The sequence below is a fragment of the Carex rostrata genome, chromosome 19, assembly GCF_964058835.1.
Source record: "Carex rostrata chromosome 19, lpCarRost1.2, whole genome shotgun sequence".
Classification (NCBI taxonomy): Eukaryota; Viridiplantae; Streptophyta; class Magnoliopsida; order Poales; family Cyperaceae; genus Carex; species Carex rostrata.
Window position 1 is genome coordinate 9,500,073 of NC_135936.1, and position 25,790 is coordinate 9,525,862.

Sequence of the window (25,790 nt, forward strand, 5' to 3'; positions counted from 1 at the left end):
TTGATTTCTAAAAACTAAATCTATTTAACAATTAAATAAATTAAGATAACATTTATACTATGTTTCCAAATTTCAATTGAATAAGTCTGACTCGTCGCAGAGCACCAGACATCTAATGCCTTCATAGGTTATCCAACAGGAACAACCAGAGAGCGGATGTTTCTTTTGCCAGAAATATTCAACCCACCGTATTCGCAAAAACACTATTCATAGGGGGCATAAAAACACTATTCACAATTCATGGAAAAACTAATTCACAACAATATGCAAAAATAGAAATACTGCGACTTTTGCAAAAATACTATTCATAGTTCCCCGCAAAAATACTATTCAACAACTCACAAGAATATACGTGGATTACGTATAACTTTCTTTTCTAAACCAAAATACTATTTGGGAGCAAAAACACGAGAGAGAGAAAATAGATATTCGAATAGATCAGACACGAACTATCAGAAGTGAATTAGTAATTTTCTCTATCACCCCCACATGGCTATTTATAACCATTAGGGTTGGTTTTTCAAATTACCAAAAGACAAAAATGCCCTCGCCCCAATTTTAATTGATTAATTTGGGCTTTGACTTTGAGCTTTTAATTAAATTCTAAATATAATTAAGGCCTAACTTCAAATGGACTTTAAGCCCAAAGTATTAATTCATAATTAACATTTATAATCCATCTTATCTCCTCTATATTATGCACCTTAAATTGAATTGTCTATCCTGAAACTCCCACGGTTGAGATTGGTTGATTTAAATTCAGATTGAATCTGAACCCTTTAGTCAAATAATATGTTTTCCTTTGATTAAATACATCCTTGATATGTGTAGAAGTCTACATTTAGTTCAAATTAGTCCCGCCACATGTATAGCCACACGTATTACCACATGCATTTTCACTCTGAATCGTTGGATTTGAATCAAAAATCGTGCAGATTAAATCTAAGATTTGTAAAAAAATTCATTGGAGAGCTCGTGAACGGATGCGCCTCTCCCAGCGATCCCTTCTTCCCGAAGCAAACAAATCTCCGATACCTTCTTCTCAAAGGGAAAAAAACCCTAATCGCCTCAGCCATCTCTCTCTCATTACTCTTCGCCATCTCTCTCGCGCTCTTGCCTTAGCCCGCGCCCAGCCATCTCTCTTTCTCTCTCGCTCTATCAGTATTACTTCCCTCTCTGCGTTTGCTCCCTCTCTGCCTCCAAAATAGTTTGATTGGTTCGCAACCAATCGCATTTCCTCCCTCTCTGCCTTGATATTACCATGTCACCTCGCGCCTCTTCACAATCCCCTCGACATTCCCCAACTGCTCTCTGATTTTGATATCGATATAGTCTCTAAACCCTGAACCCTAAATTATTTTTTAAGATAACTGTTATAAGATTGAGATATGTTTTATTTTCTTTATATTTATTGTATATTATTAGTTCTTTTCTTCTCATAACTGTTACGTTACGAAATTTTTATAATTAATTTCAAATGAATTGAAAGCAAGAATCAAAAATCGTGCTAACAAAATAGGAGTTTAAAACCTTAATTAAGGTTCATCTAAGTAAGTAAGTTAAGTGTGAATCGAAACCGCGTTGAAATTTCGAGATTTTAAAACTTTATAGTGCCGAGTGCGGATGGGTTGACCTGCACTGCGGGTGGGTGCGTCCGCACTCATGAATTTTTGTGTTGAACTGAATTTTCTAAAATCTTCTAAGTACTGAGTGCGGATGGATTGACCCGCACTGCGGGTGGGTGCGTCCGCACTCATGAAATTCTATGTTATTCTGAAATTCTTCCAAGTACTGAATGCGGATGGATGGACCCGCACTGCGGATGGAATGCATCCGCATTAGGCTCGGACTTTTTCCTGAACTCTTGCCTAAGTCCCGAGTGCGGGTGAGTGACCCGCACTGCGGATGAGTGCATCCGCACTCAGAGATTTCTGTGTTAAATTTTCTGTTCTGAAAACCGACTAAGTGCTGAGTGCGGGTGAAGCCACCCGCACTGCGGATGGGTGCGTCCGCAGTCAGGGTGATTTTAACCCTAAAACTCAAATCCAATTTCTCTCTCTCCCACTTCATTCCTTTCCCCATTTTCAAGTGATTTTCACCCGAGAGAGAGAGAAAGAGCGAGAGAGTTTCCCGTTCCTCTCAAACCCCCGATTGTTGCGAGAAATCAAAACTGGAACCGAGTAAGCGCCCGTGAATCTCTCCCAACTCCCTGATTCGGTATTCTTTTCTCTCATTTTCACTTGCTAAACCTCAAATTTTCTCGATTTCTCAGATTCTCGTTTTAAACTCGAGATTTGTGTTCGAATTGCTCGAGGATTAGTTCCTCTACATTCCTTGCTTGTTTATTTGTCAATCTTTTCCCCGATTTCTTCCGATTTGTGGATTATGATTTCTAGGGTTTCGTGCCAAAACTGAAATTGGGCATAATCGTGAATTTATTTGCTTAACCCAACCAATTAGACTTGTAATCGGTAGGGTTGCCTCTTGATCTTGAATTGTTAGAACGTTTAACGGTTAATTTGAGGTTTTGACCAAATTAGGGTTTAACCAATCAGTATATCGAATTGTTACGAGAACCAAATTGGTGGACTAGTAAGTGAATTGTTACCCAATTGAGAGTTTGTATGGTCCCGAGGACCTAGATGAGATTGTGTGAGGTTTTAGAGAATTTTGGTGAGAAATAATGAACCGAACGAATTGGTACCAAAGGATAGGAGATTAGTTAAAGTATGAGCCCTAACACAACTCGATTAAACTCCTCGATCATGAACCAAGGTTAAAAACCTAGTATACGTGTAATATAGGTGTAGGCTCGGTCGAGCAAGACTTCGCGAGGCAATTCGAGACGTCCAATCCTTAATTAAGCGGTACGCTCGTCGTAACCAGGTGCGGGATTCTTGGACTTGTTTGATACTTTATTTTCAGGAATTAAACTGTTATTTGTTTGTCATGTTGAATCTCATTGATTGCATCATTGAATTGTGTAAAGCATTTGCATAGCCCAATCAAATTAAACTTGAATTGATATGACTTGAGTGATTTGCATGCCGGTATGGTTGTAGGTTATGTCGATCTATTATGATCTGATTTGATTGAAAGTCACCACGATTTGATATGTATGTGAATGGATTTACGAAGTTAAGCACTTGGATCCAATGAATTTGCAAAGTCGGGCTGTATGCTGGCTTTGATTCCCAAGATCCTAATGGCCTTAGGTGAACGGCCCTCGATGTTTCCCATTACCGGTTGGGACGAGGGAGGGTGATTATGTTATGATGTGTGAACTGGAATCGTGGGTGACTAGTGTGTAACGTCTATGGCTCGGTGGAATTCTCCTACGTGTTAATGTATTTGGAAGGTCAATTGAATATTACGAATATGGGAAACGATTCTAAAAAGGATTTTCTTTATGTGACTTGAACCAGACCTTAATAACTGTTAAGCCAAGCAATTGCAGATGGGTGTCAGATAAAGGGTCCAGCTCGGTTGGCCATCTGTAGGTGTCAGTAACCCTACAGATGTGGGTTTGATAAAGGGTCTAGCTCGAAAGAACATCTGTAATTGCTACAAGCCCTAATGAGTCGAGTTAAGCCAAAATATGTGTTGTGTTTGAAATTCATCTTGGAAATTCCGTAAACTGTGATTCATCTGCTTAATTGTTGTCGAGCATTGGCATTCTGTTATTTATGAATATATATATCTGTTTGAACTGTTGTGGTTTGGGTTTCATTGTTGAATATAGAGTTTGATTGCAAGTCCAATAATCTAAACTGTGGCAAATTTTGCACTGGGAATTTATTCTCACCCCCACCCTTCGGGTTACTTTACAGGTACTGGTGCGACTGATTCCAGAGATGCATGAGAGTAGTAGGCCTTAGTAGCTCACCACTTCATAACCCTAGATATATTTTGTTGTATAGATTTAGGGTAGGCCTTATGGTTGGTATCCGGATGTGATACTTTTGTCGTATTAATTTATGTCCAGACTGTGTACTCTGATTATATATCTATAAACTTGGTTTTATATTTAATTGTTTGGTTTGAATTGTTAATTGCCTTGTAAGCATACACGACGTTGTATGCTTACGACGGGGGACTGTTACGACCCATGGCCGCGGGGTGTGACAATAACTAAGGAGTAAAAACCAGTATGAATGCCTATTTACTGGTACACACAAATTTGTGCTACTGCACTCACACTATTACTATAATTTTATTTATGTAATTTGGCATAGTTCAAATCTTTTCTGGAACTCCTTTGATATTGGTTAATCTTATAAACTATTTTTTTGTTGTTATGTCTGATAGTATACCAAAATATTTTTCATATATATTTTAATTCGTGACATTTTTCAACTTGAACAGTATAGCGTATGTGGATCCACTAAATTGTCTCATATTTTTTTTGTAAACAATGTTCCGATTGATATGTCAGCAAATAATGTATTGGAAATTTTAAATTTTGTTCATCTTCTGTCACTTGCATTTTTGAATTGTTCAAATCAAATAAGCTTTACAAGCAATTAAATTGTGTGTTATACATGTCTTTTTCAGGAAAGCAGAAATAGAAGGAAGAGAAGATGCTGTCAAAGTTTGAGAAAACTCATCTGTAGGTATGTTTTCCTTCCCTTTCTAAGACTAGCTCCTATGGTAAATAGGTATATTTCATTAATGTATTTTCTTTTTCATAACTGTTGTGGTAAATATAGGAGAAGAATAAGTGCATTTTAATGTGGATTCCGAAGAGAAGCGTAGAAGGATGCTTGTCTTTCATATATCCAGTGGTTGTAAAAGAAAGCTTTTTTTTATCAGTTGCAAGAAGAGTCCCTAACGAACCAGAGCCAGCATGTAAATCCAGTTCGACATGTCACCACGGTACTTTGTTTTTATTAGTTTGTGACCACGGCATGTAAATTTGACATCTCGATCATTTCTTTATTAAAATATGGTTGTGCCCTAAGCTTGATGTTAATTGTGGGTTAAGACATTGAAGTTATGCTTTTATTAATATTCTTAAAATTAACTTCATTCCTTTTTTTTGTCAGGTCTCACTTGCTTCTGAAATCAAATATGATCCTCCCTCAAGATATTTCTATGTAATTAAGGTTAGTATTTGTTTCTAATGTAACTTCTCAATTTCTTTTTTTCTTTCTCGCCTTTTAGCATAAACAAAATGACTTCTTCTATATAAAATGCACGTGTAGTAGCGGAAATTTGTCATTGGTCCCAAACATCTCAATCTATATATATAGATTCTTGGTTTACTACTTGGCTATATTGAATTATAAAAGACTATTTCACCCCATAGCATAGCACTGATTGTGCTATGGGTCAAGATGTATGACCTGCAATAGCCGGTTGGAGCGCTACTGCATTTATTATTCAAATGCCAGTTTACCAAGGAGGTTTGGAGTCGCATCTCATTTATGTTAGATGACAGAATCATAAGGCAAGGCTCATCCTTTCAGGAGATATGGGACTTATCAAGTTCACAAAATCAAAGAAGTTCAGGGGTGCAGAAGCAAAATTGGACTGCCCAATTTATTTGTACATGTTCACCAGGAATGAATTGGGTACCAACATAATATGACTAAACAAGGTTGTAAAAAGACTTGAATCATCCTTCTTTTATTATAATGTTTGAGGGTTATTTTTGTTTTACAGTGAAATATAAATGGGTTATTTCCCAATAATTTGCATGGCTCAGGAATTTTTAGCATTAATTGCGATGCTCTCATGTTGTTATTGTGTTACTGGAAACCAATAGACCAGTACGATATTAGGTAACTTTGGTACCAGTGGAAACCCACTACTCGAAACTCACTACTGTCGCCATTATGTTTTATGCCTTGGATGCATCTATTATATTTGGGATTAACTTCAAACCCTCTCTTAAAAATATACAAATATGCATCAAACATGACTATGTAAAAGGATAAATGGAATTACAGCCCTGGCTAGATAATTTATAATACAACATACCGGCTAGATAACTTTAAATTGTGAGGTAACGACATCAGCATTTACAACAGTAAAAATTTATGTTAGTATTAGTGTTTTGCTTAGTAAATTAAGTGTTGTTCATGAATTCTGAGCACTGGTACAGATCGTTACCCATCTCTTTTATGTTCTGGTATGTTGTTTTGGTTTTTTCAAGGGCATTTATGTAATTTTCCAGCATTTTGCACAATTTTTCATTATTCTGCAACATTCCAGGGACTTTTATGTAAATTTCCAGTATTCTATACATCTCTGGGTGAATTCTAGTAAATAACAGGATTTGTAGTGGAAAATTTTGGGTCTGACAGTATTCAAGGACTGAACTGTGATAGAAAATAAATTTGTTTTAGAAAACAATCCCTGGATAGGGACCTTTTTGTGACAGGATGAAAACAAATGTAGAATAAGTCCTTTCTAATGGTAATGTCATGAAGATAATAGTTTTAAAATGAAGAAAAGTTTAGCAATATAATTTTAAAACACAATTTGAATTGAAGAAAATATTATTTTAAAGAATATTATTTAAAGAGAGAAAAGACAATTATACTTTGTAGGGCCTATAGTTTACAACTTAAATTTCAATTAATGCAAGAGAGAGTTTTAGATTGTTATGAGATGATTCAAAACAAAATACAGATGCATCTCAATGCAACTAAGATGAGTGATACGTCTATTTCATTCGTACCAGAGCCCAATTGCTATACTGGAAGTGCCATGTCTGAGCCCAATTCAACAATTCCACAGTTGCCAGTATATGCAAAATGTTTTGTAATATCTTTTTATTTTTAAGTGGAGTAAAATGTCTTTTTATTAGTCATTGTTTTTTTATTGTTATTTATTATTTGGATTTTTGATTTTTTTCGTTTGTGTTTTTTTTCATTTAAATATATATTTTTGTAATTCGATGTGAATGTCAAACAAAAATATTTTTTTATATTCTATTCAATCTTATAATGTCCCCGTTGCAACGCACGGGTACGATACTAGTATCTATATAATTGTTCTTAACAATTATATTTCTTGCGATTGTTGTTTCGGTAACTTTTATACAACGTGTCGTGCACGCTTATAAAGTTACTCTGTTTAAGCTTGTCATCTTTATGACATTTATATTAATTATATCATGTATAATTAATTATAAACTTTTTATTATTAATTATAACAAATTTATAATTAACCATAAGATTCTCTTATTACTTCATATGCGGTGTGACCTGGCAGGATCTGTGTTATATTGGTAAATAGAATTAAAATTGTTTTAACTTCTACAATATCATAAACGGCACCTGGCAGAATGCAATATGACCATCCAATTACACAGATGATCTTGTACTGTACAATATCATGATCCAGTAAACTATTTACTCGTGTTAATTCTTTCGTCTCATAGTTATCATATTAGTTTCAATATAGGTGTGTATCATCCTTACAAACTTAATCTTTTCTTGATCTTGAGTAGATTATCAAATATGATTACTCTTATAATCATACCGCATGCAGATAACCTTACTCTATCAAGGGGCCCTGTTCGCACAGAATATATGCTACAAAGTTTCAGTATAGCAAGCTATATCTTTTAAACCTTTGTTATACTCTGTCAAATCAGATAGCAAGTGCACTATCCTATCGATGAGTATGCTCAGGTATCGATCCACAGGGACGGAAGAAAATGACCGGACTCGTCTTAAAATTACTTGAGATTCTAGAAGTGAGAGAAATTGGTTTGGTTTGGTTCTTAACAATTCTAATGATTTATGACAAGTTTAAAAAGCAATAAAAGAGAATTAAAGTTGTTTCCAATTGATAAAAAGGTGTTTCCAGGGTTCAGATTTCATTTCTGTTCAGCCCCGAGGCATACGGCCCGTACGGATTCCCGTACGGCCCGTAGGGCACCCCGAGTTAATGCTGCAGCTACTGTTTTCTGTGTTGATACTAATGTTTAGGGTTTCTATCGACCAGATCTAGATACCTAACCTCAACTTTCGCATTTTGGCCTAGTACCCGATTACCGGACTCAAATACTTCCCTCTTAGATGCGTTAAACCTCAACTTTCGCATTTTGGCCTAATTTATCCAAGTTACTTGTTGGTTTACTAAAAGTATCCAAGGACTTTCGCCTCAAGGAAAGTTTCACCTTTCGGGTACTCCTTGGTTTCACCCTACTTCATATACTTTATTCGGTTGGATTAAATGTCATAGACTTGGCTCCTAACACTTAGATGTGCGCATTCATCTAACGGGATGACTAATCAATTCAAGCAAGCACAAATAAAGCAATCAAAATACTACTCAACAAGGTAAAAACAAAGCATTTAACACAAAATCCAAGTAGCATGCAAACAAAACCAAACTAGAAACTACATCTTAACCCTAGAAACAAAGTAAATTAGCTACTCATGTTCATAAAATAACACAAATAACAGAAAATAAAAGAGTTCATGACAAAACAGTGGAAAAATCCGAAGATCCGTTGCAAACTCGCGTTTTTCACTTCTCTTCCTCTTTTCCTTCTCGTGTCTTTTGCTCCAAGGAAGGTTGTCCAAGTTCCAGTTGTGAATCCCTCTTTTTTTGGTGTGTAATTCTCTCATTTAATGCCCCAGATCGCGTCTGCAGAGGCTTCCTTTTCGGCCTCCTTGATTTCAGCTGATTTCATATTCCAGCTGGATTTGCCTATTTAGCGTCGTACGGCCCGTAGGGGACCCCGTACGGGCCGTATGCCTGTGATTTGTCTTGGAGACTTTGTGTCTCTGTTGTGGAACCTTCTGTGTGGTTGGGCAGATCCTGTACGACCCGTAGGGAATATCATACGGGCCGTATGAAAAATTGTCAGATCCAGTTTTTTCGCCCTTTTTCTTGCAAAATACCAAACAAAACATAGCAGTACCACATTTCTTCGAAATACAAGTAAAAAGTCCACATTTATAGGCTTTAAAACACAGGTTTAAGTGCAAATTAGGGCTGTAAATTAGACATAATATGGAGATATCAGGCCCAGTGATACTATTACTCGTATAGTAATATGAGGGACAATAGTATTCTTGGTGAACATCTCTTCCTCCGCATAAGTCATGTATACTGAAATGCCACCGTTGTAGCTACCTTTTACGGACAACGTTAGACAACACTCACGAATATACACTTCTTATGTAGGAAAGACGAATACTTCATACTTTAGAACTTAACACTAAATAAAAACATTAATAATACGAACACAATTCCATTTAACGTTTCATTTAGGGTCTGTCAAATAGCATGTTTTCATGTATCTATGTGATTAAAATGATATCTTTTTGTCTATGGTCCGTAAAACTTAATTATTTTTTAATCCACATACTGACCTTTTAATGGTCAATTAGTGTTCCTGCTAATTGCCACGGTTAGAGACTATTAAGAGTATTTATCATCTATATTATGAAGTTTCACAATTCCAGTCATCAATCTATGGTATATGGATTTACACCTATGGTATAGATTTGTTGGATTGGACCACAGTCCACCTGTCTGTTTGATTAGATTTGCAAAATATATATTAATTGAATTTTACAGTTTTGTTGTCTTGAGATATTATGCAGGTTCATGACCATAAATAATATGATACATGCATCAAGGATGAATGAACAACTTCAATACATATCAAGGATGTAGTCATGAAGCACTGGGCATTGGACATCAGAAACATCATCCCAAAATTTGGAATAAATATTTGTAATATTTGTAAAACATACTTGAGATTGACCTAAGTAAGGCCTACCATTGTAATGGTCCAGTGATCATTACAACGGTCAATTAATCAGTCGCACGACGAATAAAATAATCTCATAACGTTAAAAGTAAGTTGGCACCCCCAAAAAGTCTAGTGGCCGACCGTGATGGGACCGTTATAACATAGATACTTTATTGATGAGTCAAAATCAGAGCTAATAATATTTATAATCCTAATTGTCTACTATACTAATAATTCGCAAGCTCACGAATTAGTTCGTATAGTATAGATCATGGTGTCGATCCGCATGGATGGTGTATTAAGAGATCTAATCGCAAATCAAGTCTAAGTTATCAATTCGTTTAGGTTAGTTGATTGTGTTTGATTGATTGTTTGTTGGTTGTTTGGTTGTAATGCTGAGTTACAATAGTGAAATAATAGTATATTAAGTGTTTAGAAGATGGGCTTCTAGGGATTCAGACATTATATCATTCAAACTCGTCTAATCTAGGTTCTGGATAACTTAGCAGTCGCATGCGGTTCTGTCACCATTCGCATGCTATTGCACAAACAGTACACGACTGGTTTCCACTCCAGTCGGAATCGCACACAGTTTGATCAGAACCGCACATGCCCTGTACTGGTATCAAATGCAATCTGAGAGTTGTCAATCCTGTTTTGGTGTTAGTCACTGGTATGCTATAATACCCTAATTGAGTAGGACTAGTAAAGGTACCTAAATAATTGCATGAAGATTAATGATAAGTCCTAATTACTAATAATAGAAAGGGTCAAGTTCACAATTACGTTCTTCCTATATGCCTTTTATAATAATAACAATTAATATTACTCCACTATTAGTTATAGAGTGTGATGTTTGTCTACTAAACTATATCCTCATAGGTTTCTAATTGAAGTTCTGATCACAATTGTCAACAATTATGTATATTCTACTTGGATCTAAGATAATTCTATCATTTGTCTATTGGTCAACCTCTCATGCATACCATGGAGTGTACATCTCAATGTGTATACGAAGTTTGTAGCAAAGTTAAGTAAGAATACAAATAGTAAATCTCAGAAAGAATTCAGATCATAAAGCAAATGATAAATATAAATAAACCTTAGATTAAACTCATAAGAATTCAATATTACATGTCTTCACCCTAGAAAAAGGGTTGCTTAGCCGCTCATGGCGGGTTCAACAACAAAAGAGACAAAAGACATAAAGAAATGAAGCAATAGAGAGAGATGGTATGAGAACACCTATGCTCTCTTCTCTCATGCACACCGTCTTCAAATCTGCCTCTTCCTTCTATTCTAATGAAGACTTTGCTATTTTACTAATCTATCATTTGTATAGCCTCCATGAGAGAAAACCCTAGTTCTAACCTAATTCTATATGCTCTCTGGTATGGAATGATTAATGGATATCCAAAGATATGTTCTCTAAGCATCAAGATGCTTATATAGGCCTTAGTTGGCAAGTTAGAGCTGTAACTGCTGTTATGGCAGTTTCTGCGTGCGGATGCCTAAGTCGTATGCGGTTTGGGTGTAAACCGCACGGAGGGCATAACTTCATGCACATCTTTTCTAGGTTGCATGCGGATGAGGGCATCAGAATCGATTGAGACATCGCAGACTGAGGTCGCACGATTGTGCATGCGGTTTCACATGTAGTTGTGCTCCATCCATGCGCGATCGAATGTGCGGTTTGGCTCATCCATGTGTGGCTGGGAAGGTGGTGGATATGGTGCAGATCTGCTTTGGCTTCGGTTGCTGCGGCCTGATCTTTGGGAGGACTCTTCATATGTTCTTCCCAGACTGTGTGAGGAGATTGTCATGGGCGCGATATCATCTTCTCCCTCATCGTTCCCAACTTGGTGGTGAGAGTTGTGATTAGCGGGGACATAGTGGTCAGTGTGGATGAGCTTGAAGTACTTGTTGGCCAAGAATAGGTAGTAGTTTAGATCACCCGTGTGCTGGTCAAAGGCCATCTTCACATGTTTGGTCCTGCTCAAGTAATATATGTTGAGACGGGTTTGTCCCAAGACTTCGCGCTCATGGCTCACATGGATGTTGAGGTATTTGCATATCATGGTCACGATCCCTCTAACGGCAATGACTCAGTCCATGCGTAAGTCGGTGGCTACCGCGAATAAGTGCTCCCGAACAAAGTATCCAATATTCGGTTGCCACATCCAAGTTATTTAATGATTGTTATTCAAAAAGAATTATCAATAAATGTATTAGAAGGATCACAATATTTTCTGTATTACCTAGAAGTGACTTTTGAACCGCGATCAATAACTCAGAACCCAAGCATTTTTATTTTTTTTCAATAACACACAAAGAAGTATGTTAATTTTTCTTACAAATGTGAAAAATCCGGGCTAAAAAATGTTGATCCGGATTATTTGTCGCAGTCTTTCTAATAAATCAAATTATATAACATTTCATCTATTTTCAAAGAAATATATTAAATATTTATAATATTTCAAAATAAAAAATAAATAAATTATAAATTTTTCTCTTAGAAAAAAAGACAAAAGCGCAAAATAATTTTTGCGAAAAGAGAGTTTTGAAAGAAAAAACGCAAATAATTTTTGCGGAAAGTGAGTTTTGGAAAAAAAACCGCAAAAAAAAATTGGTTTGGAATTCCAAAACCACAAATTTTTTTGCGGTTTAGATAGATTTCAAAATTACTCGAAAAGCTAGATAGTTTTTTAAATATTTTTTTTTTTTGGATATTAATAAAAATTTTGGTCGGGCAGAATTACAAAATGTACCCGCTGATGTCGAAAGATGTCAGCCAATCTTTAATTTTTCCACAAGTTTTTATCTAATTTTGTTTATAAATTGCATTTTTTATCGTAAAAGCTATTATCCAAAAATTGTATAATCCAAAGAGAAATTGATTCTATTGATTACAATTATACAAGATTAAATCTTTTTCTTTACTAGTTAAGTGCCCGTGCCTTGCAACGAGGAAACAAAAAATTTAGTTATCAAAACAGGGGAAAAAATTACAAATAAAAATTATAAGGACACAAGATGGCCATGTCTTTTCTTCGTTCCAGTTTCTTAGGTTTGAAACTTTTTTCATTTATAAGGACACAAGATGTGTCTAAATTACAAAAGTTAACTAAAACAGAAAATTATTTGAAAGTAACATATTATACATGGTAAAATTGAAGCCATCTTTGCAGTTGATCTTAATAAATTATCAATTTAAGATGGTTCCATGAAACTGAGCAACAATGCCTTTTGATGCAACCCAGTTGAGTCTCAATTTAGCCATACTTTTAAAATCAAGCACCTAAGTTAAAACAATGAGTGGAGAGAGAAGCATCGGGAAGGAAAAAAGGAGGTCCACGTGAGTGCGTATCCTCTGAGACATCTCAACTTTTGCGTGACCAACGTGTCCGGTGCCTATTCGATGATAACGCAGGAGTCTATATTATTTGTGCTTTGCGATTCGTGTAGAACGTATTTAAACGGTTGGGATTTTCCATAAAGTCATGCAAAGTTTGAGATATCTCAGAGGATACGAATTCGGTCCGGGCGAGAGAAAAAGGCGACACAATTTGCACGTGGCTTTTCATGTGGTTTTTTATGTAGCAAGTAACTGGTTAACTAAATTTATACTTTTATATATTTGGAAGCATGAAAGAGACATAAAATAAAAATTAGTTATTAATGGCTGAGATTGAGATTTACTTTTGATGAGCGGCTAAGATTTATTGGATGAACGGCTGCGATTCTTTCTGGATAGATAGGTGATTGGATCCCAAAAAAACCAACGTGGTATTATAGTAGTAGAGGATGTATTTCTCATCTCCGTGAAAATTTTGTCAACCAAACACAATTACAAATATATATATATATATATATAGAGAGAGAGAGAGAGAGAGAGAGAGGGAGAGATAGGCTAATATGCTTTCGGTAGCATATGGGCCGAAATACACACGGTCCAAATTTGAAATTCCAAAATTCAAAAAGTCGATCTGAACCATTCATCTTGTTCTCCATATTAATATGTGCTTGGAGACCAAATTTTACATTTTTCTGAATTTTTTTACTATTTATTAAGTCACTTTGAAAATTGCTGATCCAACGGTGGCTTAACAAAACAGTAAAACCGTTGGACCAACGATTTTCATAGTGGCTTAATAAATAGTAAAAAAAAATCAGAAAAATGTAAAATTTGGTCTCCAAGCACATATTAATATGGAGAACAAGATGAATGATTCAGATCGACTTTTTGGATTTTGAAATTTCAAATTTTGACCGTGTGTATTTCGGTCCATATGCTACCGAAAGCACATTAGTCTATCTCTATATATATATACTAGTATCATACCCGTGCGTTGCAACGGAGACATATTATAAGGAAAAAAATATATCAATGAATATAAAAATTATCCAAAAATTAAGACACATGTTAATAGAAAATTTATATGATTATGTATTTTTAATTAACTTTAATCGTGATCTCTGATAACAATTTGATGATGTGATGATTCTTTATTTTTTAAGTTCCAATGATATAAAATAATAGCTCGATTCAAATCTAAAATCAAATATCGTACAACAATTCAATATCGACATATAATATGATATCAAAAAATATAAATAAAAAGTATTATCGTGTATATGTATAAGATATATATTTATACACACATACATATTATAAGAGAAATATATATTCACACACACGTTGCAATTTATATTCTTCTTTGTTTCCAATTTATATTTTTCTTCTTCTTTAATTTGTTTCCAATTTAGAATACACACACACATTGATACATTATATATTAGAAATATATTATAAATTGCCCACAACAATATGTATAGAAACAAAAAAGAGAAATAAGGAAATATAAAAAAAATATTTTTCATTGTGATCCGTATAGAAACGAAGAAGAAGTAAGGAAACAAAGAAATAAGAAAATGAAAGGTGGAGTCTTCTCAATTGAAGAGGAGAAATATGGAAACAAATAAATATTTCGCTAAATTTCATAGTTATTCAATTTTAATTGTAACGTATCGTGTGACAGAACATGTGGTGAGTATGTTTTTAACTAAATTTAGACTTCTATATATAAAACAGATGCATTTAATCAAAAGAAGACAAATTATGTAATTGAAGGGCTGAGATCAAATCCGAAGTTTCACCTTTCAATCGTAGCCGTTAGAGGATCGGGCACCCAACGTGCTTAATAATAGAATGAAGATATATATAGGATTTGATCTCAGCCCTTCAATTACATAATTTGTCTTCTTTTGATTAAATGCATCTGTTTTATGTATATAAGTCTAAATTTAGTTAAAAACATACCCACCACATGTGCTGCCACACGATACGTTACAATTAAAGTTGAACAAATTCTGAAATTTAGCGATATTTTTATTTGTTTCGTTATTTCTTTGTTTCCATATTTCTCTTCTTCAATTGAGAAAACTCCACCTTCCATTTTCTTATTTCTTTGTTTCCTTCTTCTTTGTTTCTCTTTCTTTGTTTCTATATATATTGGTGTGGGCAATTTAGAATATATTTCCAATATATAATATATCAATGTGTGTGTGTGTGTGTGTGTATTCTATAAATTGGAAACAAATAAGAAGAATAATATAAATTGCAAACAAAGAATAATAGAAATTGGAACGTGTGTGTGAATATATATTTCTCTTATAATATATGTGTGTGTGTATATATATCATATACATACATACGATAACACTTTTTATTTATGTTTTTTGATATCATATTATATATTGATATTGAATTGTTGTATCATATTTAATATTAGATTCGAATCGAGCTATTATTTGATACCATTGGTACTTAAAAATAAAGAATCATCACATCATCAAATTGTTATCAGAGGTCACGATTAAAGTTAATTAAAAATACATAATCATATAAATTTTCTATTAATATGTGTTTTAATTTTTAAATAGTTATTAGTTTTATTGATATATTTGTTTCTTATAATATGTCCCGTTGCAATGCACGGGTTTGATACTAGTGTATATATATATATATATAGAGAGAGAGAGATAGGCTAATATCAAAACGTTTGCACCAACCCCTCCCGTGCAACCAAGTCATTTTCCGATTTTCAAAGTCCAAACGACCGATCCGAACCGTTAGATGTTTAATCCATATTGAAATGTGCTTGGAGACCAAATTTTACATTTTTTGCTATTTATTAAGATGGTTTGAAATCGCTGTTTTCCAGTGGTGCAGAATTTTAATAAAAACAGCGATTTTCAAACCATCTTAATAAATAGCAAAAAAATTCCAAAAAATGTAAAATTTGGTCTCCAATCACATTTCAATATAGATTAAACATCTAACGGTTCGGATCGGTCGTTTGGACTTTGCAAATCAGAAAATGACTTGGTTGCACGGGAGGGGTTGGTGCAAACGTTTTGATATTAGCCTCTCTCTCTCTCTCTCTCTCTCTCTCTCTCTCTCTCTCTCTCTATATATATATATATAGGTAAGGCTACGGTGCTACGGCTCAATATTCGAGTTTTCAAAATTCTAACGGTCAATCTGAACCGTTCATCTTGTTCTTCATATTAATATGTATTTAGAGATCAAATTTTATATTTTTTGAAATTTTTTACTATTTTTTATATAGATAGAAAATCTATCAAAATGCACCATTCATATATATATATATATATATATAGAGTTAGGCTGGGGTGCTATGGATAACATAGTGGCCTCCCGTGCTACGGCTCAATATTCAAGTTTTCAAAATCCAAACGGTCGATCCGAACCGTTCATCTTATTCTCCATATTAATATCTGCTTGGAGACCAAATTTTATAATTTTCTGAATTTTTTTACTATTTATTAAGCCACTTTGAAAATCGCTAATCCAACGGTTTTACTGTTTTGTGCAGCCACCGTTGGATCAACAATTTTGTAAAATACTTAATAAATAGTAAAAAAATTCAGAAAAATGTAAAATTTGGTCTCCAAGCAGATATTAATATGGAAAATAAGATGAACGGTTCGGATCGACCGTTTGGATTTTGAAAACTCGAATATTGAGCCGTAGCATAGAGGCCTCTATGCTATCCATAGCACCCCAGCCTAATTCTATATATATATATATATATATATATATAGAGTTGGGCTACGGTGCTATGCGTATATAGTGTCGTATGGTGCTATGCGTTTTTCAATCCTCAGATGGATCTCAAGATTCGTGCAAGAGTTATAGACGCTAATTAAAATTTAACAGATATAAACGGAGATTTCAATTCCGTCTCCGTTAACATTAATTGATGCCTGTCCCACCCCCACTCCCCGCAAAAGAAAAAGAAAACCCCCCCTCCCAGCAAAAGAAAAATAAAAACCCTGGCAACTCTCTCGCAACTCCTCCTAGCCGCTGTCTCTGTTTTCGTTGTTCTTTCCTGTCGCTCGCTCTCCGTCGCGGCCTTCTCTCTCTGAATAATGTACTGTTTAGCTCTCACACGGATAGCTCTTCTAGACTTCTACCCTTTGGATTCGTTGTCAGCGAACGAAAATGAAAAAAAGTTCGAACTGAATTTTGAAATCTTACCGATTTTGTTTTAAGAATTTTCAGAATATTACAATTAGCAAATTTAATGTGTTTCTTTTTCTTAGTTTTAATTGAGTCAGCGGCAGTATTAATTGATATTATATGCTAGGGCAGCGAGAGAAAGAGGGACTTTATTTAATCAGCGATAATAAAAACTTCTATCTCCGTTTCTCTCCGTTAAATCTAAATCAGCGACTAATTCTTGCACGGATCTCGAGGTCCATCTGAGGATTGAAAAATGCATAGCACCATACGACACTATATATGCATAGCACCGTAGCCCAACTCTCTCTCTCTCTCTCTCTCTCTATATATATATATCTATTCTATTATTAAGCACATTGGGTGTCCGATCCGCCAACGGCTACGATTGAGAGATGAAACTTCGGATTTGATCTCAGCTCTCCAATTACATATTTTATCTTCTTCTGATTAAATGCATTTGTTTTATGTATAGAAGTCTAAATTTAGTTAAAAACATACCCACCACATATGCTGCCACACGATATGTTACAATTAAAATTGAATAAATTCTGAAATTTAGCATATATTTATCCGTTTCCTTATTTTTTTTTGTTTCCATATTTCTCCTCTTCAATTAAGAAGACTCCACTTTCCATTTTCTTATTTATTGTTTCCTTACTTCTTCGTTTCTATACGGACCACAATGAAAATCATTTTTTTTATTTCCTTATTTCTCTTTCTTTGATTCTATACATATTGGTGTGGGCAATTTAGAATATATTTCTGATATATAATATATCAATGTGTGTGTGTGTGTTCTAAATTGGAAACAAAGAAGAATATAAATTGGAACGTGTGTGTAAATATATATTTTTCTTATAATATGTGTGTGTGTGTGTGTGTGTCCTATACATACACACGATAACACTTTTTATTTATGTTTTTTGATATCATATTATATGTTGATATTGAATTGTTGTATGATATTTGATTCGAATTGAGCTATTATTTGATATCATTGGTACTTAAAAATAAAAAATCATCACATCATCAAATTGTTTTTAGAGATCACGATTAAAGTTAATTAAAAATACATAATCATATAAATTTTCTATTAACATGTGTTTTAATTTTTAAATAATTATTATTTTCATTAATATATTTATTTCTTATAATATGTTCCCGTTGCAACGCACGGGTATAATACTAGTATATATATAAAATGATATCCTACTTTGCAAAGTAAAAGTCCCTCTGTGCTTTGCGTTTTGGTCTCATAGATTTTCTTAAAGATTCGTGCAAACTCAATCAGATCAGATTCAAAAATTCGCTGGAGTTTAAATTTTTTGAAACTGGAGCCTCCAGTTCAGTCTATTTCGGACCTCACCCCTCTCTCTCTCTCTCTCTCTCTCTCTCTCACGCGACACGAGACCCAGCGGAGGCGATTTCAAACCCTACTCTCTCGGCGCCACTCACCCAGCGCCCGACCCCTCTCTTTCTCTTTCACGAAATCTCTTCCCGACCCTCCTCTCACTTGTGCTCACTGTCAGATCGGAAGAGGAAACCCTAGATTCGGAAGAGGAAATTTTATTTAGGAGGTTTTGGCCTTGGAGAAAACATTGAAGAAAGATCAGCTTTGCTGGATGCTGTCACTGTGAGAATCACATCTTTTAATTTTGTTCTTTGTAAATTTTTAGTTTTCGTATGGACACCCCTCCTGACAGTTAGGGGCCTGAGTTATTATCAAAGAATGCTGCAATTGAACCTTTACTTCTATGTTCTTCTCGTCTTTTGTTTTAGGATATATTACCGGAGGAGAAGATCCACTTTGTGTCTAGACTTGGTCTACCAGGTACATATGCTATGCTTTTGCAATCTTGTATGTGCAAAACCGAAATTTTTTAACTTAAGTTAAACTGGCGACAAAATGAAAATTAAGTTCGCACTGCTGAAATCAAGAGACTTATGTGCTGAAATTGAGGTTGTTTTCAATGCTTGTTTGATTAATTTTATTTGATTTATGTTTGCAAGTTAAATTAGAGAGTTGACTCTAATATTTAATTTTGTCTTTTAAGGTCACAGAAAGCAAATCAAATCATTGCTATTGAACTTAATTTTCATTTTGTCGCAGAAAGCAAATCAAATCACAGAAAGCAAATAATTTGATTTTGTCGCCACTTTAAGATCACAGAGAGCAACTCAGCCAAACTGAACTTAATTTTTTTATTGGATCGTTTACAAAACCAAATCATTGCTATTGAAGTACCTGAATTTTGTCCTATTGCAATTTTAGAAGCTATTACCATTTACCAGTAAAGCACAGGTTTGAACTTTGTCACGTTATTGATTTAATATTAAAATTTTAAATGACAAAGTTGATTTGGTTATCTTGTTCTATTTCATAGGCTGACAACATGTGCATGTATTAGATATTGTAAGATTTAAAGCCCCTTTAGTATGAAACCTTTGATGTTCATTTATATTATCTTGACTTCTTGTTTATTTTAATTGATGATGTAATTTTATATTATGTTAAATTTTTTTTTTTGCAACATATTTATATAGTTATGCTTGCCAACCTCTAACAAAATTCCTAGCTTCGCCATTGACTACAGCCCGTCTCCCCACCGCGCGGCCCACCTTTTTGGCTCCAATGAAACCCTGATTTTGAGCGAGAGCTTCCCCTTTGCCACGGAACTGAAGGTTTCACTACCATGTGGCGAAGCGCTGCCAGCCGACGCTTCCAGTCCACCCTCTTCTCTCCTCTTACTGCAAACCGTGACTTAAACCATACCAGTATTCTGCCTACATTGAGTAATGGCATGCTCGATATCTACATGCGGCAGTCAGTTTTTCTTCTCTCCTCCCAAGTGCACTCGTCTGCCATTGGTGGGGTTGGTGATGTTACCTCTGTTGGAGGCTCTGCCATGGGAGGACAAGGGGCAGCCATTGGATCGGGTCGGGCAATCTCATCATTTCATGAGGTGTTTCGGCACTACGGGAGATGTTATTGGGAGCTCTCAAAAGCTAAGCTTAGGTGGGTGGTCTTACACATTGTGTACTACTTAATTCGCAGAAAACCATGATTATTCGATTCTTAGTGTAACAGGAAAATTGGTAACAGATCAAATTAGTTATTAAACTGAGCAAGCCAAGGAAAAAGTGAAACTGAGATCCAAATATCCAACCACTGTAATGATAATCGTCATTTGTTAGACCAATTTTGAATTGGCTTCTACGTAATATATTTCTTTCTGCTCAAAGGATGAATATGTGCTTTGTAGCATGCTAGTTGTTGCAACATCAGGAGCTGGTTATGTGCTTGGAAGTGGTGGTGCAGTTGATTTTGCAGGACTGTGTTGTACCTGTGCTGGTACCATGATGGTTGCAGCATCTGCGAGCACGCTGAACCAGGTATCTGGCTCTTTTGTCTGCCTCACTGTTTTCCCTTGGCGAAAAACCAGAAACCTAGCTTTAGTCCTTCAGAGTAGTTTATGTTTATGTTAATGATTTTCATTGGCACCAGAAAGTAAATTCTCAACTAGTTTACAAATACAATGCAACATTTTCAATGACTACATTTTCGCAACACTACCAATTTTCAGTATCATTTAAGACCTATATGATAGAGCAATTTATTTATTCTCTAATTTTCATACATTGAAATATACTGTTCTACTTCAACTTAACAAGTTTTATAGGAATAGTTTGATCTTTTTGGTTTATTTTTTCATGTGCTACTAGTGCATGGTGTAAGCAATATCAATTAGAAATAATTCTTATTAAATTTTATTTTGACTAATTATACCTTAATTTAGGTGTTTGAGAAAGAGAATGACACTAAAATGAAAAGAACGTGCAAACGCCCCCTTCCATCTGGCAGAATTTCTATCCCTCATGCTGCCATGTGGGCCTCCACTGTTGGTCTTGCAGGGACCAGTTTGTTGGCTTGGCAGGTTTAATTCTTTCTTATAAATAAATTGTTGATTCCCTCTAGGAACTTTTGCAAAAGTTACCTGGACTTACCATGAGTTTTAAAAGAGGCTCAGGTCCAGCAAAAATGTTATAATGATATCTACTAAAATGAACTATGGTACAAACATCGTCTTCTTTAGAAAGGGTATAATTTTGTTTGTCCACAAATTACAATAGAATTTGATGAAAAATTTAGAAACGAGGGACTTTTTTGGATAATCATTGGAAAAAGGATTGTGTGCAAAATTTCCACTGTTTAATATCTCATTACTCATGATCTATTTTTTTTTTAACATGGAGGACTTGAGCTAATATTTGCTAAATTTTTTTTTTTTTTTTTTGAGTAAGAATAGGAGATATTTGCTAAATATTGGCAACTTCATTGCAGACTAATAGCTTAGCAACTGGACTTGCAGCTTCTAATTTGTTTCTGTATGCTTTTGTGTACACTCCATTGAAACAAATACACCCAATTAATACTTGGGTTGGTGCAGTTGTAGGCGCCATTCCTCCACTTCTGGGGTATATGTTTTTAAATGTTTGTTTCCTATAGACTTTGTGTAAACCTTATATGAACTATAGCTCACCAAGGTGATTTACGAATTGAACTTATTGACACTGTCATATTGACTTTAAACAATGAATTTTAAACCATTAATTTTGATCTACTTGACAAGCCAAATGTGTTTGTTCCAACTTTTTTTTTTTTTATCAAGTTCATTTTGCATATAACAAGAGGTCAAAAAATGAATAAATTTGGTATAATCACTTTAGACAATTTTCAACCACTTGGTCTTATATAAAATAACATTGAAAAAAGGAAACTTTTGAACAAAAATGCTTGGCTTGTCAAGTAGATCAAGATCAAATGGTTAAAATTCATTTTTTGGAAGGTGATCTGACTGTGTTTTAAGTTTAAACTCATGAAACCCTTAAGTGAGCATAAGCTAATACCAGCCCATAGATTTTGCATTGGATATTCATCATTGAATCAGAGTGCTGAATTGCATGGAATTATTAATTTATTCCATGTGTGTTTATGCAACCATTCCCATTTTGTCTCAATCAACACTCATTTGTCCATTTCATTCTCTAATTTAGACTTTAGCTTTAAACTCCACTGGACAGTAAAACACAAAATATGCAGGGTTCTAACCAGTACATGGGTGAAGTTTCCCAACTGGCAATCTGGCATGATTTTAGCACATGTACCAACGGCTTGTATTGGTGCAAAGAACAAGTTTCAGATTATGTATTTGGAACTCCTTTTTTTCTTACATGGTTCTCCTGTAGGTGGGCTGCGGCTTCATCAAACATTTCAGTAGAAGCAATGATACTACCAGCTGCATTGTATTTTTGGCAGATACCCCATTTCATGGCTCTTGCCTACATGTGCCGTGATGACTATCTTGCTGGAGGGTATCCTTTTCTTTGTTGTTCGTTACATTTTTGAATATTTGATCAGCATGTTTCAATGTTTACCTTTCCTAATTCTATTTATTTGTTTTTTTGTGCTTCTTAGGTTTCGCATGTTTTCTTTTAATGATCCTTCTGGTTGGAGAACTGCACTGGTCTCCTTCAGAAATTGCCTCTACCTTCTTCCTTTGGGATGGTTAGCATATGAATGTACGTCTTTATAACTTTTGATATAGCACCTGAACAGACCATACCTCAACCGCTACTAACACTCTAGTACCAATTCAAAAGCAAGAACTAAAACAACTAGGCATAAGCTATACCTATTACAAAACAGCAACAACCTATTGCAAGAAAACATTGTTCAGAAAGCATGAAACACAAATACTGACAAGACCACAAAATAAGCATAACAGTCCCTGACAATCAGAAAATACCAAAACAGCCAACAAAGAAACCTAAATGTCTTCATCTTGTGCTGCAGCATCAATATAAGTGATCCTTGTGCCAGGAAGAGACTACATACTTTATAGAAGAAAAAAAAAAGAAATTCATTAAAATTTTAGATACCTCCTTTTTAAATACAAAAACAATATTTCAAACTTGAGTGTTAAACTGGATCAGAATCCTGCAGGGCTAGATACTTGCATAAATGTATGGATATAACAATTATTTTCCTAATGTGTTTTGCAAATAATTGCAGGGGGGTTAACTTCAGAGTGGTTTGTCTTAGAATCAACACTCCTAACACTTGGTATAGGCATAGCCTCCTTATTATTTGTCAATGAACGAACTACAAAAAATGCGAGAAGAATGTTTTACTCGAGTCTCCTCTACCTTCCTATTTTTATGTCTGGGTTGCTTCTGCACCGGTTACCAAGCAAACAACATAAAAATAACAATGCATTGGCTGAAATTGGACAGGATAGAAAAGAATTAATAATGTATAATGAAATTCAGAGAGAAGAAATCCAACAAAGGAAAATGAATGTGAGACGGGCACCTGTTGCATATGCATCCATCGCTCCTTTTCCTTTCTTACCAGCACCATTGTATTTCCCCCCTGATTCTTGAACAAATGAATTATGGTCTTTTTTCTTCTTCTTGTAGTTGTTTTTGTTTATTGCTTTTTGTAACCATACAGAAAGGCTTCTCAAGAAAGAGGCTGGAGAGACATTTTTGTCTCTGTAATAAAATGACTAAGATTTGGGATTTTCCTGGGACTGATGTAATGTTAAATATAAAATGAAAGGGAAAGACGTATTTGTTTTTGGAAGAATGGACTTGTATGTATAATTGTCATTTGTTGGCAAATGCCAATTGAACAATAGAAATGATTGAATTTCTTCATCAAAACATCACATGCAGCATCTTAAGCTTCAAGAAAATTTAGAGTTCACTCTAGTCTAATATAAAAATTGAGTTTAATTTATTATTCACATCTAGATCCGTTCCGTTCACCATTTAATGGGATTTTACATAGTCAGTCGACAGAAAAGAAGGGATACTGACACGCAGCTGGCTGGCCTGTTGCGGGTCAATATTTAGTCCTAAGAGAAGAGAAGGTAATCAGTATTTGGGCTCAGATTCAAATCATAATTGGAAAGGCCGATATAAAAATCTGGCCCTTTTTCTTTGTACAACTCTGTTAGGGTTTCTTTTTGCCTCCCCCCTTTATAAATGATCACCCTCCCTGACCCAGCCAGCCGCCGATCAATGGCTCGCATTTTAGGTAGGGTTTATGCTAATATTTTTGTCTCTCACCCCCTCGGAGCTTTATCTTTATCTTTATTTTATTATTTTTTGGTAATCTCTCTGTCGATCTTTTGTTGTTCTTGAAAAAATGTCGATGAAGAATGTTATTGGTGCTGTAGGCGGAAGAAAATCCGTCGATGGCGGTTACACATCCTCTAAGAAGTTCTGAGGCATCTCTTTCCCGAATTTGAATTTATTTAATTATTTATTTTTTATTCTGTAATCGAATCGAAGGGGCTGTGAAGTGATGAAAGAAAACATGTCTGTCAATCCACTGATTTTCTGTGATTACAAAACATGTTCCGACAGGCTCTGATCAATCCCCTTCCCTTCCCTTCCCTTCCATTTCTTTGTAATTTTTATTTCTCTAATTGAAGTAAAAGGAAAGGAGTGAAATGATGAAATAAAACATGTCTGTCAATCCACTGATTTTCTTTCTGTGATTACAAACCATGTTCCGACAGGCTCTGATCAATTCTCTTCCATATCAATATTTTAGTTGATTTTTTTTGGCATATTAGCAACCCAACCTTGTATTCATTTATTCCTGTATGAGATTATGTCAAATTTATGGCTAAGAAATCTTCGTTGAATTAAAACCCGAAATTTCGATATTGCAAGAAAATGAGTGTATAAACCTTAATATATGATTTGATCAATGAATAGTTAATACGCACAATTGGACCATGAAAATGTCTTTCCACAAGTGAGGCTTTCGCTGGTCCAACTTAGTCTCGTGTCTAAAGAAAGTGGGCCACAAAATAAGTGGGCTTGTTGCACTGGTAAATTATAGCTGGGCCCATAAGATGAATGGGTTTGTTGCACCCTAAATCCTAAAAATCCGATCTGCCAACGGTTATAATTGAAAGTTAAAATTTTAAATTTAATTTCAGTCATTTAATTACATAATCTGTCTTTTTTGATTAAATGCATCTGAATAATGTGTAAAAGTCTAAATTTAACTAAAAATATACTCGCTACACGTAACGCAACATGATGCATTACAATTATAATTAAATAAATTCTAAAATTTAGCAATATAACATATTTTCTTATTTCATTCATTTCTTATTTCTTCTTTTTCAATTTAGCGATATAATTATGTTTCTTTGTTTCTTTCATTTCTTATTTCTCTTCTATGTTTCTATAGCTATTGCTGTGAAAAATTTAGAAATATTATCAATTTTGTTTCTATACATATCAGGATATTTGATAACAAGTTATCTGACTTTTAGCGATTTTTTTCTTTGTTCCTTGTTTCTCCTCTTCAGATATCTACATGCATCTCTTGCATCTTTTATTTGTATGAGAATACATATTCTTTTGTTGTTAAATAATTATTTTTTATTAGTCTATTTTTCATGAAAATATGTTTATTTTGTATGAAATTTT

The 25,790-nt window shown here is 34.6% G+C and overlaps 1 protein-coding gene and 3 non-coding genes across 6 annotated transcripts; all 4 read left to right on the plus strand.

Moving 5' to 3' along the window:
• The first annotated feature begins 18,650 nt into the window (after nt 1–18,650).
• On the plus strand, nt 18,651–23,866 carry COX10 (cytochrome c oxidase 10). Of its 3 annotated transcripts, none has more exons than XM_078321003.1 (9): nt 18,651–18,906; nt 19,053–19,104; nt 19,818–20,289; nt 20,537–20,666; nt 21,071–21,208; nt 21,616–21,749; nt 22,521–22,646; nt 22,750–22,853; nt 23,347–23,866. In XM_078321003.1, exons 3-9 carry the CDS (start codon nt 19,967–19,969, stop codon nt 23,715–23,717), a joined length of 1,326 nt encoding a protein of 441 aa, XP_078177129.1. In that variant the 5' UTR covers nt 18,651–18,906; nt 19,053–19,104; nt 19,818–19,966; the 3' UTR covers nt 23,718–23,866. The 3 variants fall into 3 exon arrangements, with proteins under 3 accessions (XP_078177129.1, XP_078177131.1, XP_078177130.1); XM_078321005.1 differs by having other exon boundaries at nt 19,850–20,289; XM_078321004.1 differs by having other exon boundaries at nt 19,868–20,289.
• A 621-nt stretch (nt 23,867–24,487) lies between these two features.
• Nucleotides 24,488–24,571, plus strand: LOC144572065 (small nucleolar RNA U61). Its single transcript, XR_013517668.1, has one exon. It is a non-coding gene; the product is annotated as a small nucleolar RNA U61 (small nucleolar RNA).
• A 66-nt stretch (nt 24,572–24,637) lies between these two features.
• LOC144572061 (small nucleolar RNA snoR14) lies at nt 24,638–24,718 on the plus strand. Its single transcript, XR_013517665.1, has one exon. It is a non-coding gene; the product is annotated as a small nucleolar RNA snoR14 (small nucleolar RNA).
• A 70-nt stretch (nt 24,719–24,788) lies between these two features.
• LOC144572062 (small nucleolar RNA snoR14) lies at nt 24,789–24,873 on the plus strand. Its single transcript, XR_013517666.1, has one exon. It is a non-coding gene; the product is annotated as a small nucleolar RNA snoR14 (small nucleolar RNA).
• Nucleotides 24,874–25,790: the final 917 nt, after the last annotated feature.

Coding starts and splice junctions, on each gene's coding strand:
- COX10 (XM_078321003.1), top strand. CDS start 19,967: ATGTGGCGAAGCGCTGCCAGCCGACGCTTCCAGTCCACCCTCTTCTCT. Junction 20,667..21,070: donor CTGCGAGCACGCTGAACCAG/GTATCTGGCTCT, acceptor ACCTTAATTTAG/GTGTTTGAGAAAGAGAATGA. Junction 22,647..22,749: donor GATGACTATCTTGCTGGAGG/GTATCCTTTTCT, acceptor TGTGCTTCTTAG/GTTTCGCATGTTTTCTTTTA.